Below are 22,405 nucleotides of genomic sequence, written 5' to 3'. Positions count from 1 at the left end.
TTCAAGCTTTCTATTTCCTCCTGATTGAGTTTTGGAAGAGTGTGGGTGTTCAGGAATGTGTCCATTTCTTCCAGGTTGTCCAATTTGTTGGCATATAATTTTTCATAGTATTCCCTGATAATTGTTTGTATCTCTGAGGGATTGGTTGTAATCATTCCATTTTCATTCATGATTTTATCTATTTGGGTCATCTCCCGTTTCTTTTTGAGAAGCCTGGCTAGAGGTTTGTCAATTTTGTTTATTTTTTCAAAAAACCAACTCTTGGTTTCGTTGATCTGCTCTACAGTTTTTTTAGATTCTATATTGTTTATTTCTGCTCTGATCTTTATTATTTCTCTTCTTCTGCTGGGTTTAGGCTGCCTTTGCTGTTCTGCTTCTATTTTCTTTAGGTGTGCTGTTAGATTTTGTATTTGGGATTTTTCTTGTTTCTTGAGATAGGCCTGGATTGCAATGTATTTTCCTCTCAGGACTGCCTTCGCTGCGTCCCAAAGCGTTTGGATTGTTGTATTTTCATTTTCGTTTGTTTCCATATATTTTTTAATTTCTTCTCTAATTGCCTGGTTGACCCACTCATTCGTTAGTAGGGTGTTCTTTAACCTCCATGCTTTTGGAGGTTTTCCAGACTTTTTTCTGTGGTTGATTTCAGGCTTCATAGCATTGTGGTCTGAAAGTATGCATGGTATGATTTCAATTCTTGTAAACTTATGAAGGGCTGTTTTGTGACCCAGTATATGATCTATCTTGGAGAATGTTCCATGTGCACTTGAGAAGAAAGTATATTCTGTTGCTTTGGGATGCAGAGTTCTAAATATATCTGTCAAGTCCATCTGATCCAATGTCTCATTCAGGGCCCTTGTTTCTTTATTGACCGTGTGTCTAGATGATCTATCCATTTCTGTAAGTGGGGTGTTAAAGTCCCCTGCAATGACCACATTCTTATCAATAAGGTTGCTTATGTTTATGAGTAATTGTTTTATATATTTGGGTGCTCCGGTATTCAGCGCATAGACATTTATAATTGTTAGCTCTTCCTGATGGATAGACCCTGTCACTATTATATAATGTCCTTCTTCATCTCTTGTTACAGCCTTTAATTTAAAGTCTAGTTTGTCTGATATAAGTATGGCTACTCCAGCTTTCTTTTGGCTTCCAGTAGCATGATAAATAGTTCTCCATCCCCTCACTCTCAATCTAAAGGTGTCCTCAGGTCTAAAATGAGTCTCTTGTAGACAGCAAATAGATGGGTCTTGTTTTTTTATCCATTCTGATACCCTATGTCTTTTGGTTGGCGCATTTAATCCATTTACATTCAGTGTTATTATAGAAAGATATGGGTTTAGAGTCATTGTGATGTCTGTATGTTTTATGCTTGTAGCGATGTCTCTGGTACTTTGTCTCACAGGGTCCCCCTTAGGATCTCTTGTAGGGCTGGTTTAGTGGTGACAAATTCCTTCAGTTTTTGTTTGTTTGGGAAGACCTTTATCTCTCCTTCTATTCTAAATGACAGACTTGCTGGATAAAGGATTCTCGGCTGCATATTTTTTCTGTCTAGCACACTGAAAACCTCGTGCCAACTCTTTCTGGCCTGCCAAGTTTCAAAAGAGAGATCAGTCACGAGTCTTATAGGTCTCCCTTTATATGTGAGGGCACGTTTACCCCTTGCTGCTTCAGAATTTTCTCTTTATCCTTGTATTTTGCCAGTTTCACTATGATATGTCGTGCAGAAGATCGATTCAAGTTACGTCTGAAGGGAGTTCTCTGTGCCTCTTGGATTTCAATGCCTTTTTCCTTCCCCACTTCAGGGAAGTTCTCAGCTATTATTTCTTCAAGTACCCCTTCAGCACCTTTCCTTCTCTCTTCCTCCTCTGGGATACCAATTATGCGTATATTATTTCTTTTTAGTGTATCACTTAGTTCTCTAATTTTCCCCTCATACTCCTGGATTTTTTTTATCTCTCTTTTTCTCAGCTTCCTCTTTTTCCATAACTTTATCTTCTCGTTCACCTATTCTCTCCTCTGCCTCTTCAATCCGAGCCGTGGTGGTTTCCATTTTGTTATGCATTTCGTTTAAAGCGTTTTTCAGCTCCTCGCGACTGTTCCTTAGTCCCTTGATCTCTGTAGCAAGAGATTCTCTGCTGTCAGCTATACTGTTTTCAAGCCCAGCGATTAATTTTATGACTATTATTCTAAATTCACTTTCTGTTATATTATTTAAATCCTTTTTGATCAGCTCATTAGCTGTTGTTATTTCCTGGAGATTCTTCTGAGGGGAATTCTTCCGCTTGGTCATTTTGGATAGTCCCTGGCGTGGTGAGGACATGCAGGGCACTTCCCTGTGCTGTGGTGTATAACTGGAGTTGGTGGGCGGAGCCGCAGTCAGACCTGATGTCTGCCCCCAGCCCACCGCTGGGGCCACAGAACATGTATAGATTTAATTTGTATGATAATAGTAACATAAAGGAGGGAGGATAGAATGGAACTACAGTGTGCTAAAATTTCTACATTATACCTGAATTAAGTTAATATCAGTGTGATATACATTGTGATTAGTTAGGATGGCCAAGAAAATTGTGTGTGTGTGTGTGTGTGTGTGTGTGTGTGTGTGTGTGTGTACATATACATATTTAACATAATAGAAGGCATTTAAAGGAGGAACAGAGGAACAAAAAAGACAGAAGATATATAGAAAACAAATAGTAAAATGGCAAACATAAATGTAAATATTTCAGTGATAACTTTATATGTAAGTAGTGTTAAATACCCCAATGAAAGGACTGAGATTATAAGACCACATTTAAAAAAAAATCAAGATTCAGGGGGCCTGGGTGGCTCAGTTGGTTGAGCATCCAACTTTGGCTCATGTCATGATCTTGTGGTTCATGGGTTTGAGCCCCACATCGGGCTGTGTGCTGACAGCTTGGAGGCTGGAGCCTGCTTTGGATTCTGTGTCTCCCTCTCTCTCTGCACCTCCCCCACTCACACTCTGTCTCTCTCTCTCTCTCAAAAATGACTGATGAATGAATTAAAAAAAATTTTTTTTAATCAAGATTCAATAATATGCTATTTAAAAACAGACACACTTAGATTCAGATACATGGAGATTGTAGCAAATGGTTGGATAAAATATGCTATGCAAATAGAAAACATAACAGAGCGGAGTGGCTATATTTATATCAGACAAAATAGACTTCAAGACAGGAAGTATTACTAACAACATAGAGTGGCATGTCATAATGATTAAAGGGTCAATTAATCAGAAAGAATTTCAAAGTATTGTGTAAAATAAATATATAAATTATAAATGTATACACACCTAACAATAGAAACTCATAATACTTAAAGCAAAAACTAACAGAATTGAAAAAGAGATAATCTGACATTTAGAAATTTCAATATTTCAATCTTAATACTTGGTAGAAAAACTACATAGAAAATCTATATTAAGCATTAACTTAGCGTACAACCCACAAAATCATTGTTTAAAATGTTTACTTATTTTTGAGAGAGAGAGAGAGAGAGAGGTTCTCACAAGCGAGGGAGGGACAGAGAGAGAGGGGAACAGGGGATCTGAAGTGGGCTCTGTGCTGACAGCAGCAAGCCCAGTGCGGGGCTTGAACTAATGAACCATGAGATCAGCACCTAAGCTGAAGTTGTACACTCAACAGACTGAGCCACCCAAGTGCTCCCCTCAACAAAATCATTTTTAAGAATCTACCTAAGAGAACTGAAAACCTGCATTTACACAAAGACATGTATATGAATATTTATAGCACATCAGTGAAACTATCACCACAATCAAGATAAGGCAAATATCCATTTCCGGCCCCCCCCCCCCAAACTTTCTTGTGTCTGTTCTTATCCTCTCATACCTCTGACCAGTCTTCCCCTCTTTGTTTTTTAGTCTGGCTTCTTTCACTCAGCATAAATTCTATTTAGACTTCAACCATGTTGTTTAGTTTAAAAAATGTTATGATTCTGGGGGACCTGGGTGGCTCAGTTGGTTAAGCATCTGACTTCAGCTCAGGTCATGATCTCATGGTACGTGAGTTTGAGCTCCGCGTGGGGCTCTGTGCTGACAACTCAGAGCCTAGAGCCTGCTTCAAAATCTGTGTGTCCCACTGTCTCTCTCTGCCCCTGCCCTGCTCACGCTCTGTCTCCCTCTCTCTCTCTCTCTCTCTCAAAAATAAATAAACATAAAAAAATTATTAAAAAATGTTACGATTCTTCATTTATCTATAGTTTGATTTTCCCATACAAAATTTTTAGGTTGAATTTTAAACTTGCCCTATTTTTCCAATTATAGTTGATAGGCAAGTAGTAATTAGATATTTCTTATGCAGAAATAAATTCTACCTGTTACAGATCAGGAATCCTAAATTCTCTCTTGTCCGGCAAGAGAGCAGACACTGACACAGAAATGAAAATGAGAGAGGCTAATGTCTGGGAGGAGACAAGAGCCCTGAACAGGGATTTCGTCTCCATATTTATTGAGTTCTCAAGATTTTACATACGTGGTGAGTGTGCAGACGGAAACAGGAATCATTAACTCATATGTGTAAGAAGCAAAGGGTCTGGGAGGAAAGTAGCATTTAAAGTTGTGGTCAAAGCACAGTAATATATTGGTGCCAGATGATAAGTAGTTTCCTGTAGGTGATACAACGGATTAGCTGTCTTCTTTAAAGTTTCAGATTGATGGAGCATGCAATTTTAAAGATAACAAGTTACTAGTTAGCTAGTCTAGCTAGCTAACCTTGGGGGCTTTTGCCCTGCAGCAGCTCTGGGCCCTAACCCTTTTTAACCCATTTGTGTAAATGTGAGGAATTCTTGAACCTATTTCCCATATCTACCATTTAAAGTTAATCTGAAATTATGTATCAAAAATTAAAAGTTTTCTAGGAACAAGAGTTACGAAACACCAAAACCAAGCGATGTTGAACAATCTCATTGTAATAATTTAAATGATAGGATAGATAGCTAATTTTCTATGAGGGTTTTACCTGTTCAACAAGTATGGCGATTCAGTGAAGTTTTTCTTTTCCCTATTTCCCTCTGATTCTACAATGTTGAAATTATCTAGAAAACTAAATGTTTTTAAAGAATAATGTGAGTTTCTTTCAAATTTGTCTCATTCACCTGTGATTCACTGCATTTTTTTTGTTTGTTTGTTTCTTTTCAGACCAAATGTTTATTTAGCTTGTTCCGGGATACTGGCCATCATTTGATTCAGAATAATAAAATAGGAGGAATTAATTCTCCATTGTCTAAACTAGTTGTTTCAAAGAACCTGAAAGAAGATAAAGCAGTCAAAGAAAAGGATATAGAAGGAAGGCCTAGGCCTGGGGATATGGTAGGTTGTTGAGAAGGTGACGATTTTGCTAGTTTTGTTACATTTCACAGGCTTGTACTGATTATTGGGTGAATTGCATCAATTTAGTTTGCCTTTTGTTGCAACTTAATGATCATTGTTCCTGCCATTGGGAAGACCATGTAAGAATTCAGTTTTTGAGGCATGTTCATTTTCTTTCAGCAAGCACCTAGTATAAAATCTCAGAGCTCAGATACTCCTTTGGAATTTGAACCCTCTCTAAGCCACAATCCAGAAGGACAGGTAACTATGCATAAAGAGTTGGAAAATTAAGTTTAAATTCATCAGTTTTTTACTGAGCAAGATAGTATGGTATTGTGAAAAATTCTCATTATCTCAATTACCATCCCATATTTGCCATGACTAGTTTATAACTTTGGGTAAATTTCTTTGTCTTGTTGAGACTCTCTAAAATGAGCAGGTAGTACCAAATTAACCTTAGGTCCTTTCTAACATTAAAAAATTATGTGTTTTAGTAATTCTACTGTATTATATATTAGAAATCATGCAGAGATGCATCATCTGTAGCACTTACTCATCTGCCCTCAAGACACTCAACAGTCTGGTGGGTGAAACAGATTGGTACATAACTAACCATAACACAGAATTTTGATGAATATTATAATAGAGGTACAAATAAAAGTGCTGTTTGGGCTCACATAATACAGATGAATCGCTCCTAGGATAAAGCAGTCTCAGAAGGCTTCATGGAAGAGCTGGCATTTGAGCTAAGTAGTGAAAGATGAAGAGAATAGTTTGCCGGATGAAGATGAGAGGGTAGGCATTTCAGGGCAAAGGAACAGCCCAAGTCAGGACACAAAGAAGGTAGCAGAATTTAGAGTGTATCAGTTAATTTAGTGTATGGAATAGAGATGAAAAGAAACGAGAATTTCTAGACGGAGGTGAGAAAGGAGAGAGAGGCTGTGTTGAGTTGCAGAAAGACTGAAAGATTTGCTAACAAGTTTGGACTTCATTATGTAGCTGATAAGGAACTCTTGAGCTTCATCTTGGAGACTCCTATTAATGATTTTTAAGTCATGTAGAAATAAGACCTCCTATGTATTTCAGGGTAGAACTCTTGCAAGGAAGTGAAAACAGAGAAAATGAAGTTGGGGTAGGGGCTTCAAATATTGGTTTATAGGTTTTTCTAATTGTACAGGTGAGTGTGTGATGATAGTTTGATTTAGGGAAGAGATTGTAGTAAGGAAAATCAGAAACTTGAAGAGGCAAGATTTGGAATTGGGGAGCTTTAAGGGTGCTGAGGAAGAAAAGCTAAAGATAACGCAGGTTTCAAGCCTCACTTTCGAGAAGGATTACAAAATCATAAGTCAAAGAGAGATCAATATAAGGGAAATGATAAATTTTGGACATGCTGTATTTAGGGTGCTGGAAAAAAATTTGGATAGAAATGTCCATCAAACTGCAGCTGGTAGATGGTGATGTGGATTCTGTGAATGGGAATGTCAGAATATTTCTGATTGGAAATGCTTGGACTTGGAAGATTTGGTGGCAGAAAGAATAGCATTCACTTAAAACAGTTACAAGAAAAGTATTGAACAAGTTAAACAGTGCTTCAGCTGAGGTAGAAGTTTCCAATAATAAAATTGAAAATCCTTTTATGCAAGAGATAACCACTGTAACTATTTTTCTTTCCAGTTATTTTTCTATATAAAGAATATTTTGACAGTCAAGATCACACTATATATGTATAGTTGTATATGCAATTTTCTTATATTGTATATGTTATCCTATGTTACTAAAATTTGTTCATAAATATCTGTTCTTAATGGAAAGAATAAATGAGAGAAAAATATCTTTACAGCAATATGTAGAAGCAGGCACATACATTGTGTTGGAGATTCAGCTGGACAAAGCCTTGGTTCCAAAGCGAATGCCAGAGGAGCTAGCCAGAAGGTGTGTAGCAATGGTTCTTATATTTATATATATATATTTTTTGCAAAAACATTTTAGATATAAATAAAAGGAATTCAGATTGTCTCCGTAAATATAATTTCCCTAGACTAAGCAGCAGACAGTTTTCTGGTTTTTTAGCCCAGATTAAGTTTCTTTTGTTATAGTTGTCTTCTTATTACAAAAGCAGTATATGCTCAGCATAAAAAAAAAAAAAAAAAGAAAAATCAAGGGATGCCTGGGTGGTTCAGTTGGTTAAGCGTCCGATTCTTAATTTTGGCTTAGGTCATGATCTCATGGTTCATGAGTTCAAGCCCCAAATAAGGCTCTGTGCTGACAGTGTGGAGCCTGCTTGGGATTCTCTCTCCCCCTCTTTCTCTGCCCCTCCCCAAGTCTCTCTCAAAAATAAATACATCAACTTAAAAAAAAAGTCAAGATCTTGAGAAAATTGAGATCAGCAAGCATATAAAAATACTCAGATTTCTACTCACCCAGTGATAACCACTTAAGAATCTTTTTAAAATGTTTATTTATTTATTTTGAGATAGAGAGAGAGAGAGAGAGAGAGAGAGAGAGAGAGAGAATCCCAAGCAGGCTCTGCATTGTCAGCTCAAAGCCTGATGCAGGGCTTGATCCCACAAGCCATGAGATCATGACCTGAGCCCAAATCGAGAGTCAGATGCTTAACCAATTGAGCCATCCAGGTGCCCCAGTGATAACCATTTTTAAAAAATTGGTATTTATCCTTCTGGAGTTAAAGTTCCTAAAATACACACATATACACCCATGTCACATATAAATAAGTGCAATTTTTAAAAAACTTTTTTAATATTGTACCATAGTGCTTTGATTGTGTTTCTAGGAAGTTGTCCATTTCATCTAGGTTATCCAGTTTGTTGATGTACAACTGTTCATGGTATTCTCTTATAATTCTTTTTACCTCTATAAAAATGGGGAGTACTGTCCCCATATTTATTTCTGATTTTAGTAATTTGAATCTTCATTCTTTTTTCTTAGTGGTTACCTTGGAAATAATAATGACCATCTTTTTTTTTAAGTTTGTTTATTTATTTGAGAGAAAGAGCAGTGTAGGGGCAGTGAGAGAGGAGAGAGAGAATCCCAAGCACTAACAGTGCAGAGACCTATGTAGGGCTTGAACTCATGACATCATGACTTGAGGAGAAACCCAGAGTTGGATGCTTAGTTGACTAAGACACCTAGGTGCCCCTATAATGACCATCTTAAACCTTTAACAATCTAATTGGAATAATACCAACTAAGTTTCAATACTATTCACCCTGCCTCTCTATATCTCCATCTTTCCCTTTTTATATTATTATTGTCACAGATTATATTTTTATACATTGTGTGCCTATTAGCAAATATTTCTAATTACAATTTGTGCATTTGCCTTCTACAAACAAGTAAAGAGGGGGTTATTTTTATTTAAAAAATTTTTTTTACTGTTTGTTTATTTTTGAGAGAGAGAAACAGAGGGTAAGCAGGAGAGGGATACAGAAAGAAGGAGACACAGAATCTGAAGCAGGTTCCAGGCTCCAAGCTGTCAGTACAGAGCCCGATGTGGGGCTCGAACCCACGAACCATGCGATCATGACCTGAACCACCCAGGCTCCCCAAACAAGTAAAAAGGAGTTTAAAACCAGAAGTACAATAATACTGGCTTTCATGTTTACCTTTACCAGTGTTCCTTATTCTTCAGTTACCTTACAGTTACTGACTAGTTGTTCTTTCATTTCAGCCTGAAGGGCTCTCTGTAGCATTCTTTTTTTTTTTTTAAGTGTATTTATTTTTGAGAAAGAGAGAGGGGGGGACAGAGGAACTGAAGTGGGCCCCATGCTGATAGCACTGAGCCTGATGCAGGGCTTGAACTCATGCTTTGAGATCATGACCTGAGCCGAAGTCGAATGCTCAACTGACTGAGCCACTGAGGCACCCCTCCCTTTAGCATTTCTTATAAATTAGGTCTTACTAATAGACTTTTAGTTTTTTTAAATATAATTTATTGTCAAATTGGCTTACATACAACACCCAGTGCTCATCCCAACAAGTGCCCTCCTCAATGCCCATCACCTATTTTCCCCTCTCCCCACCCCTCCATCCACCCTCAGTTTGTTCTCTGTATTTAAGATAGACTCTTAGTTTTTGTTTATTTTGTTAATTTCTTCTTCATTCTTTTTTTTTTTTTTTTTAATTTTTTTTTCAATGTTTATTGAATGTTTATTTTTGGGACAGAGAGAGACAGAGCATGAACGGGGGAGGGGCAGAGAGAGAGGGAGACACAGAATCGGAAACAGGCTCCAGGCTCTGAGCCATCAGCCCAGAGCCCGACGCGGGGCTGGAACTCACGGACCGCGAGATCGTGACCTGGCTGAAGTCGGATGCTTAACTGACTGCGCCACCCAGGCGCCCCAATTTCTTCTTCATTCTTGAAGGATAATTTGCTGTATATAGAATTTTTGGCAGGCATTCTTTTTTCTTTCAAAACTTTAAATATGTTACTCTAGTACCTCTGGCCTCCATGGCTTGTGTTATTCTTTTTGACATTATTGAAATTATCTGTTTATCTTTTGTGACAAGTCACTCCTCTCATTGCTTTTTGAGTTTTTCTCTTGTCTCTGGCTTCTGACAGTTTGACTACAATTTATCTTAATGTAGATCTCTTCAAGATTATTCTGCTTGGAAGTTGTTATGCTTCTTGGATATATAGATTCATGTCTTTCTCCATATTTTGGGAGTTTGGGGCCATTATTTCTTCATAATTCTTTCTGCCCCTTTCTCTTCTCCTTCTGGGATTCTCATAGGGTATATGTTGGTCACACACATTGTGTATGTTGATGGTGTACCACAGATTTTAGGCTCTCTTTACTTTTTTTTATTTGTTTTTCTTTCTGTTCCTCAGATTGTGTAATTCCAATTATCCTCTCTTCAAATTTGCTCATTCTTTCTTCTGCCTGACCAAATCTGTTGAACCTTCTAGTAAATTTATCCTTTCTGTTATTGTACTTTTCAACTACAGACTTTCTGTTTGGTTCTTTTAAAAATTTCTGTCTCTTTACTGATATTCTATTTTCTTTCTGTTTATACATCATTTTCCTGATTTCTCTTTCCTTGTTTGTGGTTTCCTTTAGCTCTTGAGCCTGAGTAAATTGCTTTATTTCACATCTTTTTGTAGCAAGTCTGAGTGTGGACTTCTTCAGGAACAGTTTCTATAGATTTATTTTTTTCCTTTGAAAGAGGCACACTTTTATGTTTTTTGTACATTTTGTGATTTTTTGTTGTTGAAAACTGGACATTTGGATATTATACAAACTTTGGAAATCTGATTTTCCCCTTCCCCAGGGTTTGCTGTTCTTAATTGTTGAAGTGGTAGATTGTGTTTAGCCAATGTGGGTTGGTTTATTTTGTTTGTTTGTTTTTTTCAGCCAATGTTTTGATTGAGATTTCCTTAAATGCCAAGATCTTAAGATAATCAAACAAATAAAAATAAAACAAAAAATATTTCTTTTGTCTGCAAATGATTCCATACTGGAGCATTCTTTTAACACTTAACAAGGCTGTTTACATTTCTGCCTCAACCTTCACTTCCTGCTTGCACTGGGACTGTAGGTCAGTCAGTGGTGGAAGCTTGGGGTCTTCTCTGGTCTTTTCTGAGCATGTATCCTATCCTAGGATGTGTGCAACTTTCATGTTTAACGTAATGCTGTCAAGGTTCATCCATACTGTAACATGTATCAGTACTTCATTTCTTTGTTATTAAATTAGATTTCACTGTATGGATGTACCACATTTTTTTCCCATTCTTTAGTCGATGGACATTTGGACAATTCTTAATACAACATTTGATAATGATTGTGTTAAAATGGAGGTCAACTGATGTAACTCCTCTGCTCAGAAACCACCAGTGACTCCCTGGCACACTCTGAGTAAAAGTCAAAGTCCTTACAATGGCCTACAACTCCTTACATATTCTGTATGTACTTTGCTCTCACTTTTTCAGTCCAGCCATACTTGCTTCCTGCTATTCCTCACACATGCCAAGCACATTGTTGCAGCAAAGCCTTTACACTTTCTGTTCTCTTTGCCTATACTTTTCTTATCCCAGATATCTACACAACTTGCTTCCTCACTTCCCTGAGGTCTTTCCTCAAATGTTAGCATCTCAGTAAAGTGACTTGATGAAATGTGCTTCCCTACTTCACCACCCTAGCTCCCAACATAGTCTATTTGCCTTCCTGCATTATTTTTCTTCACAGCACATATCACTAACATATTTATCTTAATTATTGTCTTTCTTTCCCTGCTAGAATTCAAGCTCCATGAGGGCAAGAATTTTTATCTACTTTGTTTTATGCTCTATCCCCAGCATCTAGAAAAGTGACTGATGGATAATAGGCAGTCAGTATATATTTTGAATGAGTGAATAGATAACGTTGTCTCTGGAGAGGAAATTGGATGGCTGGAAGACAAGGTTGTCAACAAGTCTAATAACAAGGAGACAATTTAGTATATGTTGTTTCATGCCTCTTAAGTTCTGAATCATGACTGTATTACCTATTAAATAAAATTAAAATTAGAAATCAAGAGCAGAGATATACAATTACATATGACCTATTAAAGAAAAATTGAATTTGTGAATTTGATTATAAACTTTAAGGCAGTACTATATACTTCAGCAGGAATCTGAAGCTACAAGGAGGAAGAACTAGAACTTAATTTCCTCTAGTTTTTGTAGGGTCTCCTGAAAATGGAAGGTAGAAAGTTTAGCATAAGTAGGTTGACAGTGACAAAATATACTTTCTTACTCACCACAAAGTCTGGTATCATTATTGTAATTGAATGCAGTCATAAATTATGACCAAGAGTACACTTTTTATCCTCGATGGACAGGAAAGAAAAGCTTTCACTTGCCTTGTACCATTTGGATTTCCAAAACTTCATGCTATCAGAGACTCTTCTGAGTGCACCTAAAATCATAACACCCATATCTTTCCAACTCCTGAGTCAAACAGTCTCTTGAATGCAATAGCAGTTTAAAAAAATGTGTGAGAGTAAAGCCAGGGCTCAAATTAGCCAAAAAAAGTACAACTTAGTTAGTTTCTGAGTAGCTGCTTCCTGGCTTCTTCCCTATCTAGTTCACAGCCATATATTGTTCTATGGTTCACATCTAGGCTTTTATATGAGAGAAATGCACAGTGCTCAAGTGTGATGTGGGAACAGACCTTAGATCTCCCTTGTATAGGCTCTTTGGAGGTATGAATAAGAGAACATAAATCTGCGGATCATTGTTTATTTTTTGTTGTTTTTTTTTTTTCCTGGTACAGGGTCAAGGATATGATTCCGCCAAGGCCGCCTCTTACCCGTCGGACAGGAGGAGCTCAAAAGGCAAGTGCCAAAGCTAAGGTGAAACTATAATAACATGTTGAGTATACCCATTGGAAAATAAGGCATGGACTCTTCAGTATGTTTTCCAGAAGGGGTGAGAAATTGTAGCTGCATATATTTCCCCTCCTGGTTTTGTTTGTGACCAGTGGCAGACAGTGAATAGTGTATAGTGTTTAGTCTTTGGCTGGTCTCTGAGCTGAAAAGGGCAATTTGTACCTAAAGCAGTATTGAATGTAAAACCCAATCCACTTTCAGACTTCCATTACACATCTTGATCTGAGGCCTCTTTCCAAACATTTTGTATTTTCCTAGGCGGTGAGTGACTACCACATGCAGATCAAAAATATTTCTAGAGCCATTCTGGATGAGTATCACAGGATGTTTGGAAAACAGGTGGCCAAACTAGGGAGTGATATGGATAGTGAAACCCTAGAGGAACAGAAGTGCCAGCTCAACTATGAACTTAACTGCTCTGGAAAATACTTTGCTTTCAAAGAACAACTCAAGGTAAATATTCATTTAATTATTCCATGGATTTTTGTGAAGCATCTTCTCTACATTCTTAATTATAGTTGTCCAGCTATGCTTCCACATTCTTGCTAGCAATGTGCCTTATGATAGAATGCCACAAACTCTACTTGTGCAAAGCCTTGGAATGGTTCAGTATCCATTCCAAGTGTGAGCTTTTAAGAAACTAAGTCTTTACTTGAGGGGGGCAAGTTTTGAGACAGGTTTCATGTTGCAGGGATGAAACTCTGTACATGTTACTGATTCCATGACTACTCTGTCTCCCATTGCCAACCTTTCCATCGTCCACACAATCACTAAGATTTGAGAAATATTTACTTAATAATAATTTCCCAAATAATAATGGCTAACATTTATTGAGTGTTTGCTTACACCAGACAAATTTTTAAATGCTTCAAATTTTACTAATTTAATCCTCACAACAACCCTATGAGGTAGATATTCCTCATTTTACGGATGGAGAAATGCAATATTAACTGGTTAAGTAATTTCCTTAAGATCACAGAGATAGTAAAGGTTAAAGATGGGGCTTAAATTTAGGCAATCTTGCTCCAGAACTCATATTCTTAACTGCTACACTGGATTGCCTCTCTGAGCACATTTACTGTGTGTCCTGTCCTGTACTAAACAGATAAAAAGAAAGCACATGGAAGTAATAAAGTGAAAAACACTGATGCTGATGGAGGCAAAACACTCTTCTCAGTAGATGGCATGATTACAACTTAGTTTAATTCCTGGTTCTGCCATTACTAGCTGGATGGTGACTTTATCTCTTTGAGCTTCAATTTCTTTGCCTAACAATAAGGGATAATACTAATATTATCACATGGGTTCATTATGAGAATTAAATAATATAATGCATGGAAACTGCTTAGTACAAAACCTGACAATAACATTAACTTAAGGGGAATAAAAGCTGTCATGGCTATAGCAATATGTTATTTGTACAGCATTTTAAGCTTCACCACCTACCTGTTATCTTTCTTTGGCTTCTCAATCATCTTCTGAAGTAAGATAATAATACCAGAAACACACATCCATATAACAAATGAGGAAAATGAGGTACTAACTGTAATTTTTGAGGTTGTACAGTGGCAGGATTAGAACCAGAATTCCATTCTCTAGACTGTCAAATCAGGCCTTTTTCTCTTGTATCATGTGGCCATGATGAGAGATGTAATACATAAACCTAATGCTGAGGTCTTCTTTAGCTTTATAACTCTCTTCGCATGATATGAGTTCTGCATTGACTATATTAGTGATGACGTTAAGAAAAGAAGTCATGCAGAGTATGTAAAAAATCAGAGGAAAATCAGAGCTGACACTCTTATCAGTCACCAAGGGAGAAACCAATCATCTTCTGAAGTTCTGATGAGCCTTAGACCAGATGCTCAAGGGAGGCCTGTGTTGTCAGCATGGTACTGGACTCTGTTATCAAATGGGTGATCTATACCTCTTACAGCATGCTGTAGTAAAGATTGTGAGAGAGAAGTATTTGAAGACAACATCATTTGAAAGCCAGGAGGAACTGCAGACATTTATTAGTGAGCTCTATGTGTTCTTGGTGGATCAGATGCATGTGGCCTTAAACCAGGTAGGTGATCAATAACTGAGAGCCCTTCCTTTTCTCTTTAAGGCCTCAAAGTCTCTGAATGATTCCCTCCTTCCTTGATTCCTTTCTTCCTTAATTCAGCAAACAGAAATGTGATCGATTAAAACAATAAATAAAATCGGCTAATGCAAATTGTAAAACAAAAATCATCATTTTATTTATTCTGTGAATGTGTGTAATTCTCAGTTTGTTCTCTGATATTGGCAATCAAAACCAAGAAACATTATGAGATTTCAGATATTGGACCTATATGACAATGATGCTTCAAACATGCCTTTTCATTGGACGGGTAGCCTGTTTTTCTCCCATTTGTCTGTTTTTTTTTTTTTAAGTTTATCTATTTATTTTGTGGGGAGGATGGGCAGAGAGAGGGAGAGAGAGAATTCCAAGCAGGCTCCACGCTCAGCGGGGAGTCCAACACAGGACTTGATCCCACAACCGTGCAATCATGACCTGAACCAAAATCAAGAGTTGACCGTTTAACTGACTGAGCCACCCAGGTGCCCCCCTCCTCCCATTTATCTGTTTATATCTGTATTTGCACAGCTTGCATATTGCCTTCATTTGCTCATTTTTTAAATGTATACAGTTGTGGTTTATTTGAAAACTATGACAAAAACCAAAGTCTTTTTGTCCTATTGGTAGTCGCTAAGCAGCTATGCTTCCTCAAACCCTCTATTCTATTTGTTCTTTCCTTCACTTGATTTTCTTCTCTGTCACTATCATTTTTTCTTTCAACTTGTCTAGCCTTTCTGGAAGAGGAAGGTGAGGAATGTCCAGTATTCTAGCTAGCATTAAGAGAACAATCCTGCCTTGGGCACAGATGACTTGGATGAATTGCTTTGAAAATTGAACATTAGGTGGTAATTACTGTTGCCTTATGCCTCCAAGGAATCCCTGTCTAGTAGACAGAGAGACATAAAATACAAATAAGTGTAGCAGGGTGAGGTCAATGCTGTGAAGGGGTGTGTCCATGGTAAAGCAGGTTAGGAGATACCTAAATAAAAAGTAATCAACTTTGCCCTGAGACCTGTCAGTAAAGGATTCACAGAAGAGCTGTGGATTGAGCTTGAAGGCTAAAAAATTCTCAAGGTGGAGGATTCAGAGTATTTGAGTCATAGGTAACATCACAAAAGCTTGGAAACTTGGAAGCATATGGAATACACAGAAACTGCATATAGTTCGGGAACGGATGCTAAACTGGTTAAGGAACAGAGAAGCAGGAGGTGAAGCCAGGGATCAATAAGTTCCTAGTAGGGGAGTTGGGAATATGGATGGAGACCTTGTATGCCACAGAAAGAAGTTTTGCCTTTTCTATTATTAGCATTTTGGAAGCAATAAATGTAATTATTTTACACTGGGGAATAGTATGATCAAATCTACATTTTATGAAAAACACTGATAACAGTGTGTCAGTTGGGTTAGATGCAGTGAAACTGGTGATGTTAACTGGTTATTACACAGTAAGTAGGAAAAGGGGGCAAAGATTAAGTTTAAGCCTCAATGACTGGGTAGCAGGTAGTACCAGTAAGTGGGACAATAAATACAACACAAGCAGATTTAGTGGGAGGTAGGTGATATTGAAATTACTTTTGAATATTAGCTCTTGTGGGATTTTTCTCAAGAGTGAGATCTGAGCTGGAGATGAGATTTGGGGAGCCATAAGTGCATATAGGCGTACCTTGGACATACTGAAGATTTGATTCTAGACCACCGTAATAAAGCAAATATCAAAATAAAGTGAGTCAAATTAATATTGTGGTTTCTTAGTGCATATACAAGTTATATTTACACTATACTATACTCTATTACATGTGCAATAATGGCATTATGTCTAGAAAAACAATGTACATACCTTAATTAAAAAATAGTTTAGGGGCGCCTGGGTGGCTCAGTCAGTTGGGCGTCCAACTTCAGCCCAGGTCATGATCTCGCAGTCCATGAGTTCGAGCCCCACGTCGGGCTCCGTGCTGACAGCTCAGAGCCTGGAGCCTGCTTCCGATTTTGTGTCTCCCTCTCTCTGGCCCTCCCCCGCTCACACTCTGTCTCACTCTCTCTCAAAAATAAATAAACATTAAAAAAAATTAAAAAAAAATAGTTTATTGCTGGGTATTTGGGTGGCTCAGTCAGTTGAGCGTCCAACTCTTGATTTCTGCTCAGGTCATGATCCCAGGGTCATGGGATTGAGCCCTGTGTCAGACTCCACACTGAGTGTGGAGCCTGCTTAAGATTCTCTCTCTCCTTCTGGCCCTCTCCCCAGCTCACACACACTCTCTCTCTAAAACAGAAACAAAAACAAAAACAAAACCTAAAAACTTTATTGCTAAAAAATGCTAACCATCATCTGAGCTTTCACTGAGTCCTAGTCACTGATTACAGATCACCGTAACAAATATAATTAACAATAAAAAGGCTTAAAATATTGGGGCGCCTGGGTGGCGCAGTCGGTTAAGCGTCCGACTTCAGCTGGGTCACGATCTTGCGGTCCGCGAGTTCAAGCCCCGCATCGGGCTCTGGGCTGATGGCTCAGAGCCTGGAGCCTGTTTCCGATTCTGTGTCTCCCTCTCTCTCTGCCCCTCCCCCGTTCATGCTCTGTCTCTCTCTGTCCCAAAAATAAATAAACGTTGAGAAAAAAAAAAAAAAGGCTTAAAATATTGTGAGAAGTACCAAAATGTGACACAGAGACAAGTAAGCAAATGCTATTGGAAAATGGTACCAACAGACCTGCTTGACACAGAGTTGCCATGAACCTTCAATTTGTAAAAAAAAATAAAAATAAAAAAAGCAATATCTTTGAAGCTCAATAAAACAAGATATACTTGTAGATGCTAGTTAAACTATGGTTATAGATGGAGCTGCTGAGGAAAACATAAGTAGAGAGAGAAGCAAGCTGGTGGTAGAACACTATAGAAATACCAACATTTAAGGGATGGATGAATAAAAGAATTAATTAAGGAGATAAGTGAATTGTTAAAAGAGCAAAAGAACCAGAAGACAGTGGTGTCACAAAAGCTAAGGGAAGAGAATTTTAAGAAGAAAAAGTAGTCAACATTGTCAAATATTCCTAGGAGTTATGAAAAACAAAAGCTGGGGAATGGGAAGGGGAAATTGGAACGAGGCGGTCAAAAGATACAAACTTCAAGTTACAAGATAAACAAGCACCAGGGATATGATGTACAGCATGATGACTATAGCTAACACTGTTGTTTGATATATTTGTAACTTGTTAGGAGAGTAAATCCTAAGAGTTCTTACCACAAGAAATTTTTTTCTTTTTATTGTGTCCATGTGAGATGATAGATGCTAACTAAACTTACTATGGTAATTATTTTACAATATATGTCAGTCAAACCATTAAGCTATGTGCCTTAAACTTACACAGTGATGCACGACAGTTATATCTGAATAAAACTGGAGAAAAAGAAAAACAAAATTTGAAAAGTTTTCATTGGATCTGAAAATAAGGAGGTTATTAACTTTTACATAGCAGTATCATTGGACTAATGGAGAGGATTCAAATTATAATGAATTGTGGAGTAAATGAGTGCTTAGGAAACAGATAAATATAAATTCAGGAAGCTGGGGGACGCCTGGGTGGCTCACTTGGTTGAGTGTCCGACTCCTGATTTCAGCTCTGGTCATGATCTCAAGGTTCCTGAGATCAAGCCCCATGTCAGATCTCTCTCTGCTTAAGATTCTCTCTCTCTCTCCTTCTATTTTCTTCCCCTCTCCTGATTGTGCACTCTCTCTCTCTCTCTCTCTCTCTCTGAAAATAAATAAATAAACTGGAAAAAGAAGTTGGAAGATAAAAGGAAGAAGTAGGAAAATAGTAGCCAGAAATTATCAAGGTTTTCATTTTAAGCTAGAAATGCCTTTAGCATGTCCATCGGTTTGGGAGAAGGAGTCAGCAGACTGGGAGAAATTAAAAATAGAAGGAAAGAGAGAATAATTGATGGCAAACCCAGGGTATATACAAATGGGAAAGAATCAAGAAGTTAGATGGAAAGATTAGTCTTGCAACAGAGAAGGATGTGATGCTTCTTCAGACTGAAAGTAAAGAGATACAGTGGATACAGAAATAAACTATATCAGTATGGTGTTCAAAAGCTGAGGTATCCCTGGCCCGATGATTTCCATTTCCTCTGCGAAGTAATGTGTTTACTGGACAATGAAGGGAGTAAAGGTTGAATGAAAAGCTTGAAGAAAGAAAATTTAGACACTGCATCATAGTATTATGGAATGTGTTGCTAAACAAGGACAAATACATAGATTACTGAGTATGAAAGGCCTTTAGCTAAGACTGAATGCCAAAGAATCTGTGGCAGCTCAGAGATTTCTGTGTGTATGCAGTCTTCCTCTGGACCAATCAGCAGCTCCTGTAGGACTGTTTTAATTTGGGAATTTTCAGGCCAAGTGCAGGCAAAGGACAAGGTGCCTGGGACCTGAGTTTGCTGGTAAGAGTAGTATGAGTGGATGGCCATGAGGTCCGGTATTACACAGTTGGGAAAAGACAGGTATATTAGAAATGAGGGAAATAAAGTCAGAGAGTAGTTTTAAGGGGATTAAGTGACAAAAAGATTGAAGGCTTATAACATAGGTTCTTGGAACAGGATATTAGAGGTAGAGTATTTCTGGTTTAGGCACTGTAGTATGTTGCTGGAGGAATTTGGAGGTCAAGATCATCAAAATCAAAAAGAACAAAGAACAGAGACTACTTATTAATGTCACTGATAATTTTTTTACTTCTAAATTCTAAAGAATTGGAGGTCTTCCTTGGCAGTAGCTTCTGATCCTGGAGATTACTTATTATACTATAACTGCTTTCCTGGATGGTATATAGGACATAATATTTTTCTGGGTTTTTCCCTACCTTTCTGGCTATTTCTAAAATGTTTCCTTTTGGGGATATATTTATATATCCCACTGAATGTGCAAAGGTAACTTCCAAAGCTTTATCCTTAGTCTCCTATTTTTTTGATGTTTGAAGATTCTAGCTAGTGCTTACCAACCTTTTTCATGTCATGGCACCTAAAAATGATAATATTCATCCCATACACAAGAGAAAATTAAGGAAGCTGTTTGAGGTCAAAGGAGGCTTACTTAAGGATTTTGACTGCCCTAAGTGCTGAGGAGGAGAGTTCTGTTCTAATTAATTTTTACTCACTTCCATGAGCTTAGATTGTTGGTATTCATATACCTGACCTTCTCTTTCATCCTTGATATGTCTCTCTTGGTTCACTCTTACTCTCTTACTATATTGAACTATAAGAAACTCCAATGTCATTTTCAATTTCGTTACTGAGGTCTCCCATCTAGTTTATTCTTATAAGACTCTCTACTTGTAATTGCTTTGTTTTGTCTAACTAACATCTTGATGTTGACAGACCATGCCAGATGATGTCCAACACACTCTTTCAACCATTTATACAAGCAATGAACAGCTTCGACTCTTCGCATTTGAAGCAGAAGTCAATGAGAACTTTGAAATGGCAGCAGTGTATTATGAAGAGGTAATTAAAGATCTTTCCAGTAGTTGTTATTACTATTATTTGTGTAATATGGGTATAACAAATAGTAGTTTTTAATTATTTAAAACCCATCAGGACTGATGAGAGGACAGACACATAAATCAATAAAATAGAGTCTATAAATATGTCCACACAAATAAGGCCACTACATTTTTGACATACATGTAAAAGAAATTCAATGGAGAAAGGACAATCTTTTCAAAGAAATGGCTTTAGAATCACTGGTCATCCATATGCAAAAAATGAACTTTGACTTAAACCTCAAACATTGTAAAAAATCAACTTAAAATGGACCACACATCTGAATCTAAACCATAAAACGATAAATATTTTAGAAGAAAACAAAGGAGAAGGTCTTCATGATCTGGAGTTAGGTAAAGAGTTCTTGGACATGACACCAAAGCATGATACATAAAGAAAAATATGATAAATGGAACTTCATCAAAATTAAAAATGTGTGGTCTGTAAAAGACACTATTAAGAGAAAGAAAAGGAGAAAATATCTGCAAGACATATATCTGACAAAGGATTTATTTGTATCCAGAATATTAAGAACTCTTAAAATTCAACAATAGAAAACAACTAAATAAAAATGGACAAGAGATTTGAACAGATATTTCACTAAATATGATAAATAAGAACATGAAATGATATTCAACATAATTAGCTATTGTGGAATGCAAATTAAAACCACAATAAGATGCCACTACAACTTATTAGAGTAACTACAGTGAAAATGCTGACAATACAAGGTGTTAATGAGGATACAAAGCAACTGGAACCATCATACTTTGTCAGAGGAAATGCACAATGATAACATCATTCTGGAAAATAGTTTGGCAGTGTCTTATACATTCACCATATGACCTACTCCTGGATATTTACCTTAAAGAAGTAAAATCTTATGTACATGGATGCTTACAGAAACTTTATTCATAATTGCTCAAACAGAAGCAACCCAAATGTTCTTTAAAGGGTGACTAGAAGATGGCGGCGTAGGAGGACGCTGGGCTCACCGCACGTCCTGCTGATCACTTAGATTCCACCTACACCTGCCTAAATAACCCAGAAAACCGCCAGAGGATTAGCAGAACGGAGTCGCCGGAGCCAAGCGCAGACGAGAGGCCAACGGAAGAGGGTAGGAAGGGCAGCGAGGCGGTGCGCGCTCCACGGACTGGCGGGAGGGAGCCGGGGCGGAGGGGCGGCTCGCCGGCCAAGCAGAGCCCCTGAGTCTGGCTTGCAAAAAGTGGAGGGGCCTGACGGACTGTGTTCCGACAGCAAGCGCGACTTAGCGTCTGGGAGGTCATAAGTTAACAGCTCTGCTCAGAAAGCGGGAAGGCTGGAGGACAAAGGGAAGGAGAGCCGCTGAGCCCCCTGACGACAGAGCTCAGTTTGGTGGGGAACAAAGGCGCTCGCCAGCGCCATCTCCCCCGCCCATCCCCCAGCCAAAATCCCAAAGAGAACCAGTTCCTGCCAGGGAACTTGCTCGCTCCGCGCCAACACCCAACTCTGTGCTTCTGCGGAGCCAAACCTCCGGCAGCGGATCTGACTCCCTCCTGCTGCCACAGGGCACCTCCTGAAGTGGATCACCTAAGGAGAATCAAGCTAAGCCTGCCCCTCCTGCCCCCATGCACCTTGCCTACCCACCCCAGCTAAGATGCCAGATCCCCAGCATCACAAGCCTGGCAGTGTGCAAGTAGCCCAGACAGGCCACCCCACCCCACAGTGAATCCCGCCCCTAGGAGAGGGGAAGAGAAGGCACACACCAGTCTGACTGTGGACACAGCGGTGGGCTGGGGGCAGACATCAGGTCTGACTGCGGCTCCGCCCACCAACTCCAGTTATACACCACAGCACAGGGGAAGTGCCCTGCAGGTCCTCACCACACCAGGGACTATCCAAAATGACCAAGCGGAAAAATTCCCCTCAGAAGAATCTCCAGGAAATAACAACAGCTAATGAGCTGATCAAAAAGGATTTAAATAATATAACAGAAAGTGAATTTAGAATAATAGTCATAAAATTAATCGCTGGGCTTGAAAACAGTATAGCTGACAG

The 22,405-nt window shown here is 38.3% G+C and overlaps 1 protein-coding gene across 4 annotated transcripts in view; it reads left to right on the top strand.

The window, feature by feature from the left end:
- Positions 1-22,405, top strand: part of CFAP70 (cilia and flagella associated protein 70) — a 113,253-nt gene that overhangs the window by 46,399 nt on the left and 44,449 nt on the right. For all 4 annotated transcript variants that reach the window (XM_040485375.1, XM_040485376.1, XM_040485378.1 and 1 more), the window contains 7 exons: positions 5,177-5,347; positions 5,528-5,608; positions 7,188-7,279; positions 12,619-12,679; positions 12,992-13,186; positions 14,670-14,801; positions 20,204-20,329. In XM_040485375.1, the coding sequence (XP_040341309.1) occupies positions 5,177-5,347; positions 5,528-5,608; positions 7,188-7,279; positions 12,619-12,679; positions 12,992-13,186; positions 14,670-14,801; positions 20,204-20,329 (858 nt within the window). The remainder of the gene's footprint in view (positions 1-5,176; positions 5,348-5,527; positions 5,609-7,187; positions 7,280-12,618; positions 12,680-12,991; positions 13,187-14,669; positions 14,802-20,203; positions 20,330-22,405) is intronic.

The sequence above is a fragment of the Herpailurus yagouaroundi genome, unplaced genomic scaffold, assembly GCF_014898765.1.
Source record: "Herpailurus yagouaroundi ecotype Mexico unplaced genomic scaffold, PumYag 163, whole genome shotgun sequence".
In the NCBI taxonomy this organism is placed as follows: Eukaryota; Metazoa; Chordata; class Mammalia; order Carnivora; family Felidae; genus Herpailurus; species Herpailurus yagouaroundi.
The sequence above is the reverse complement of the archived record's forward strand: the minus strand, read 5'-3'. Positions and strand labels throughout refer to the sequence as shown.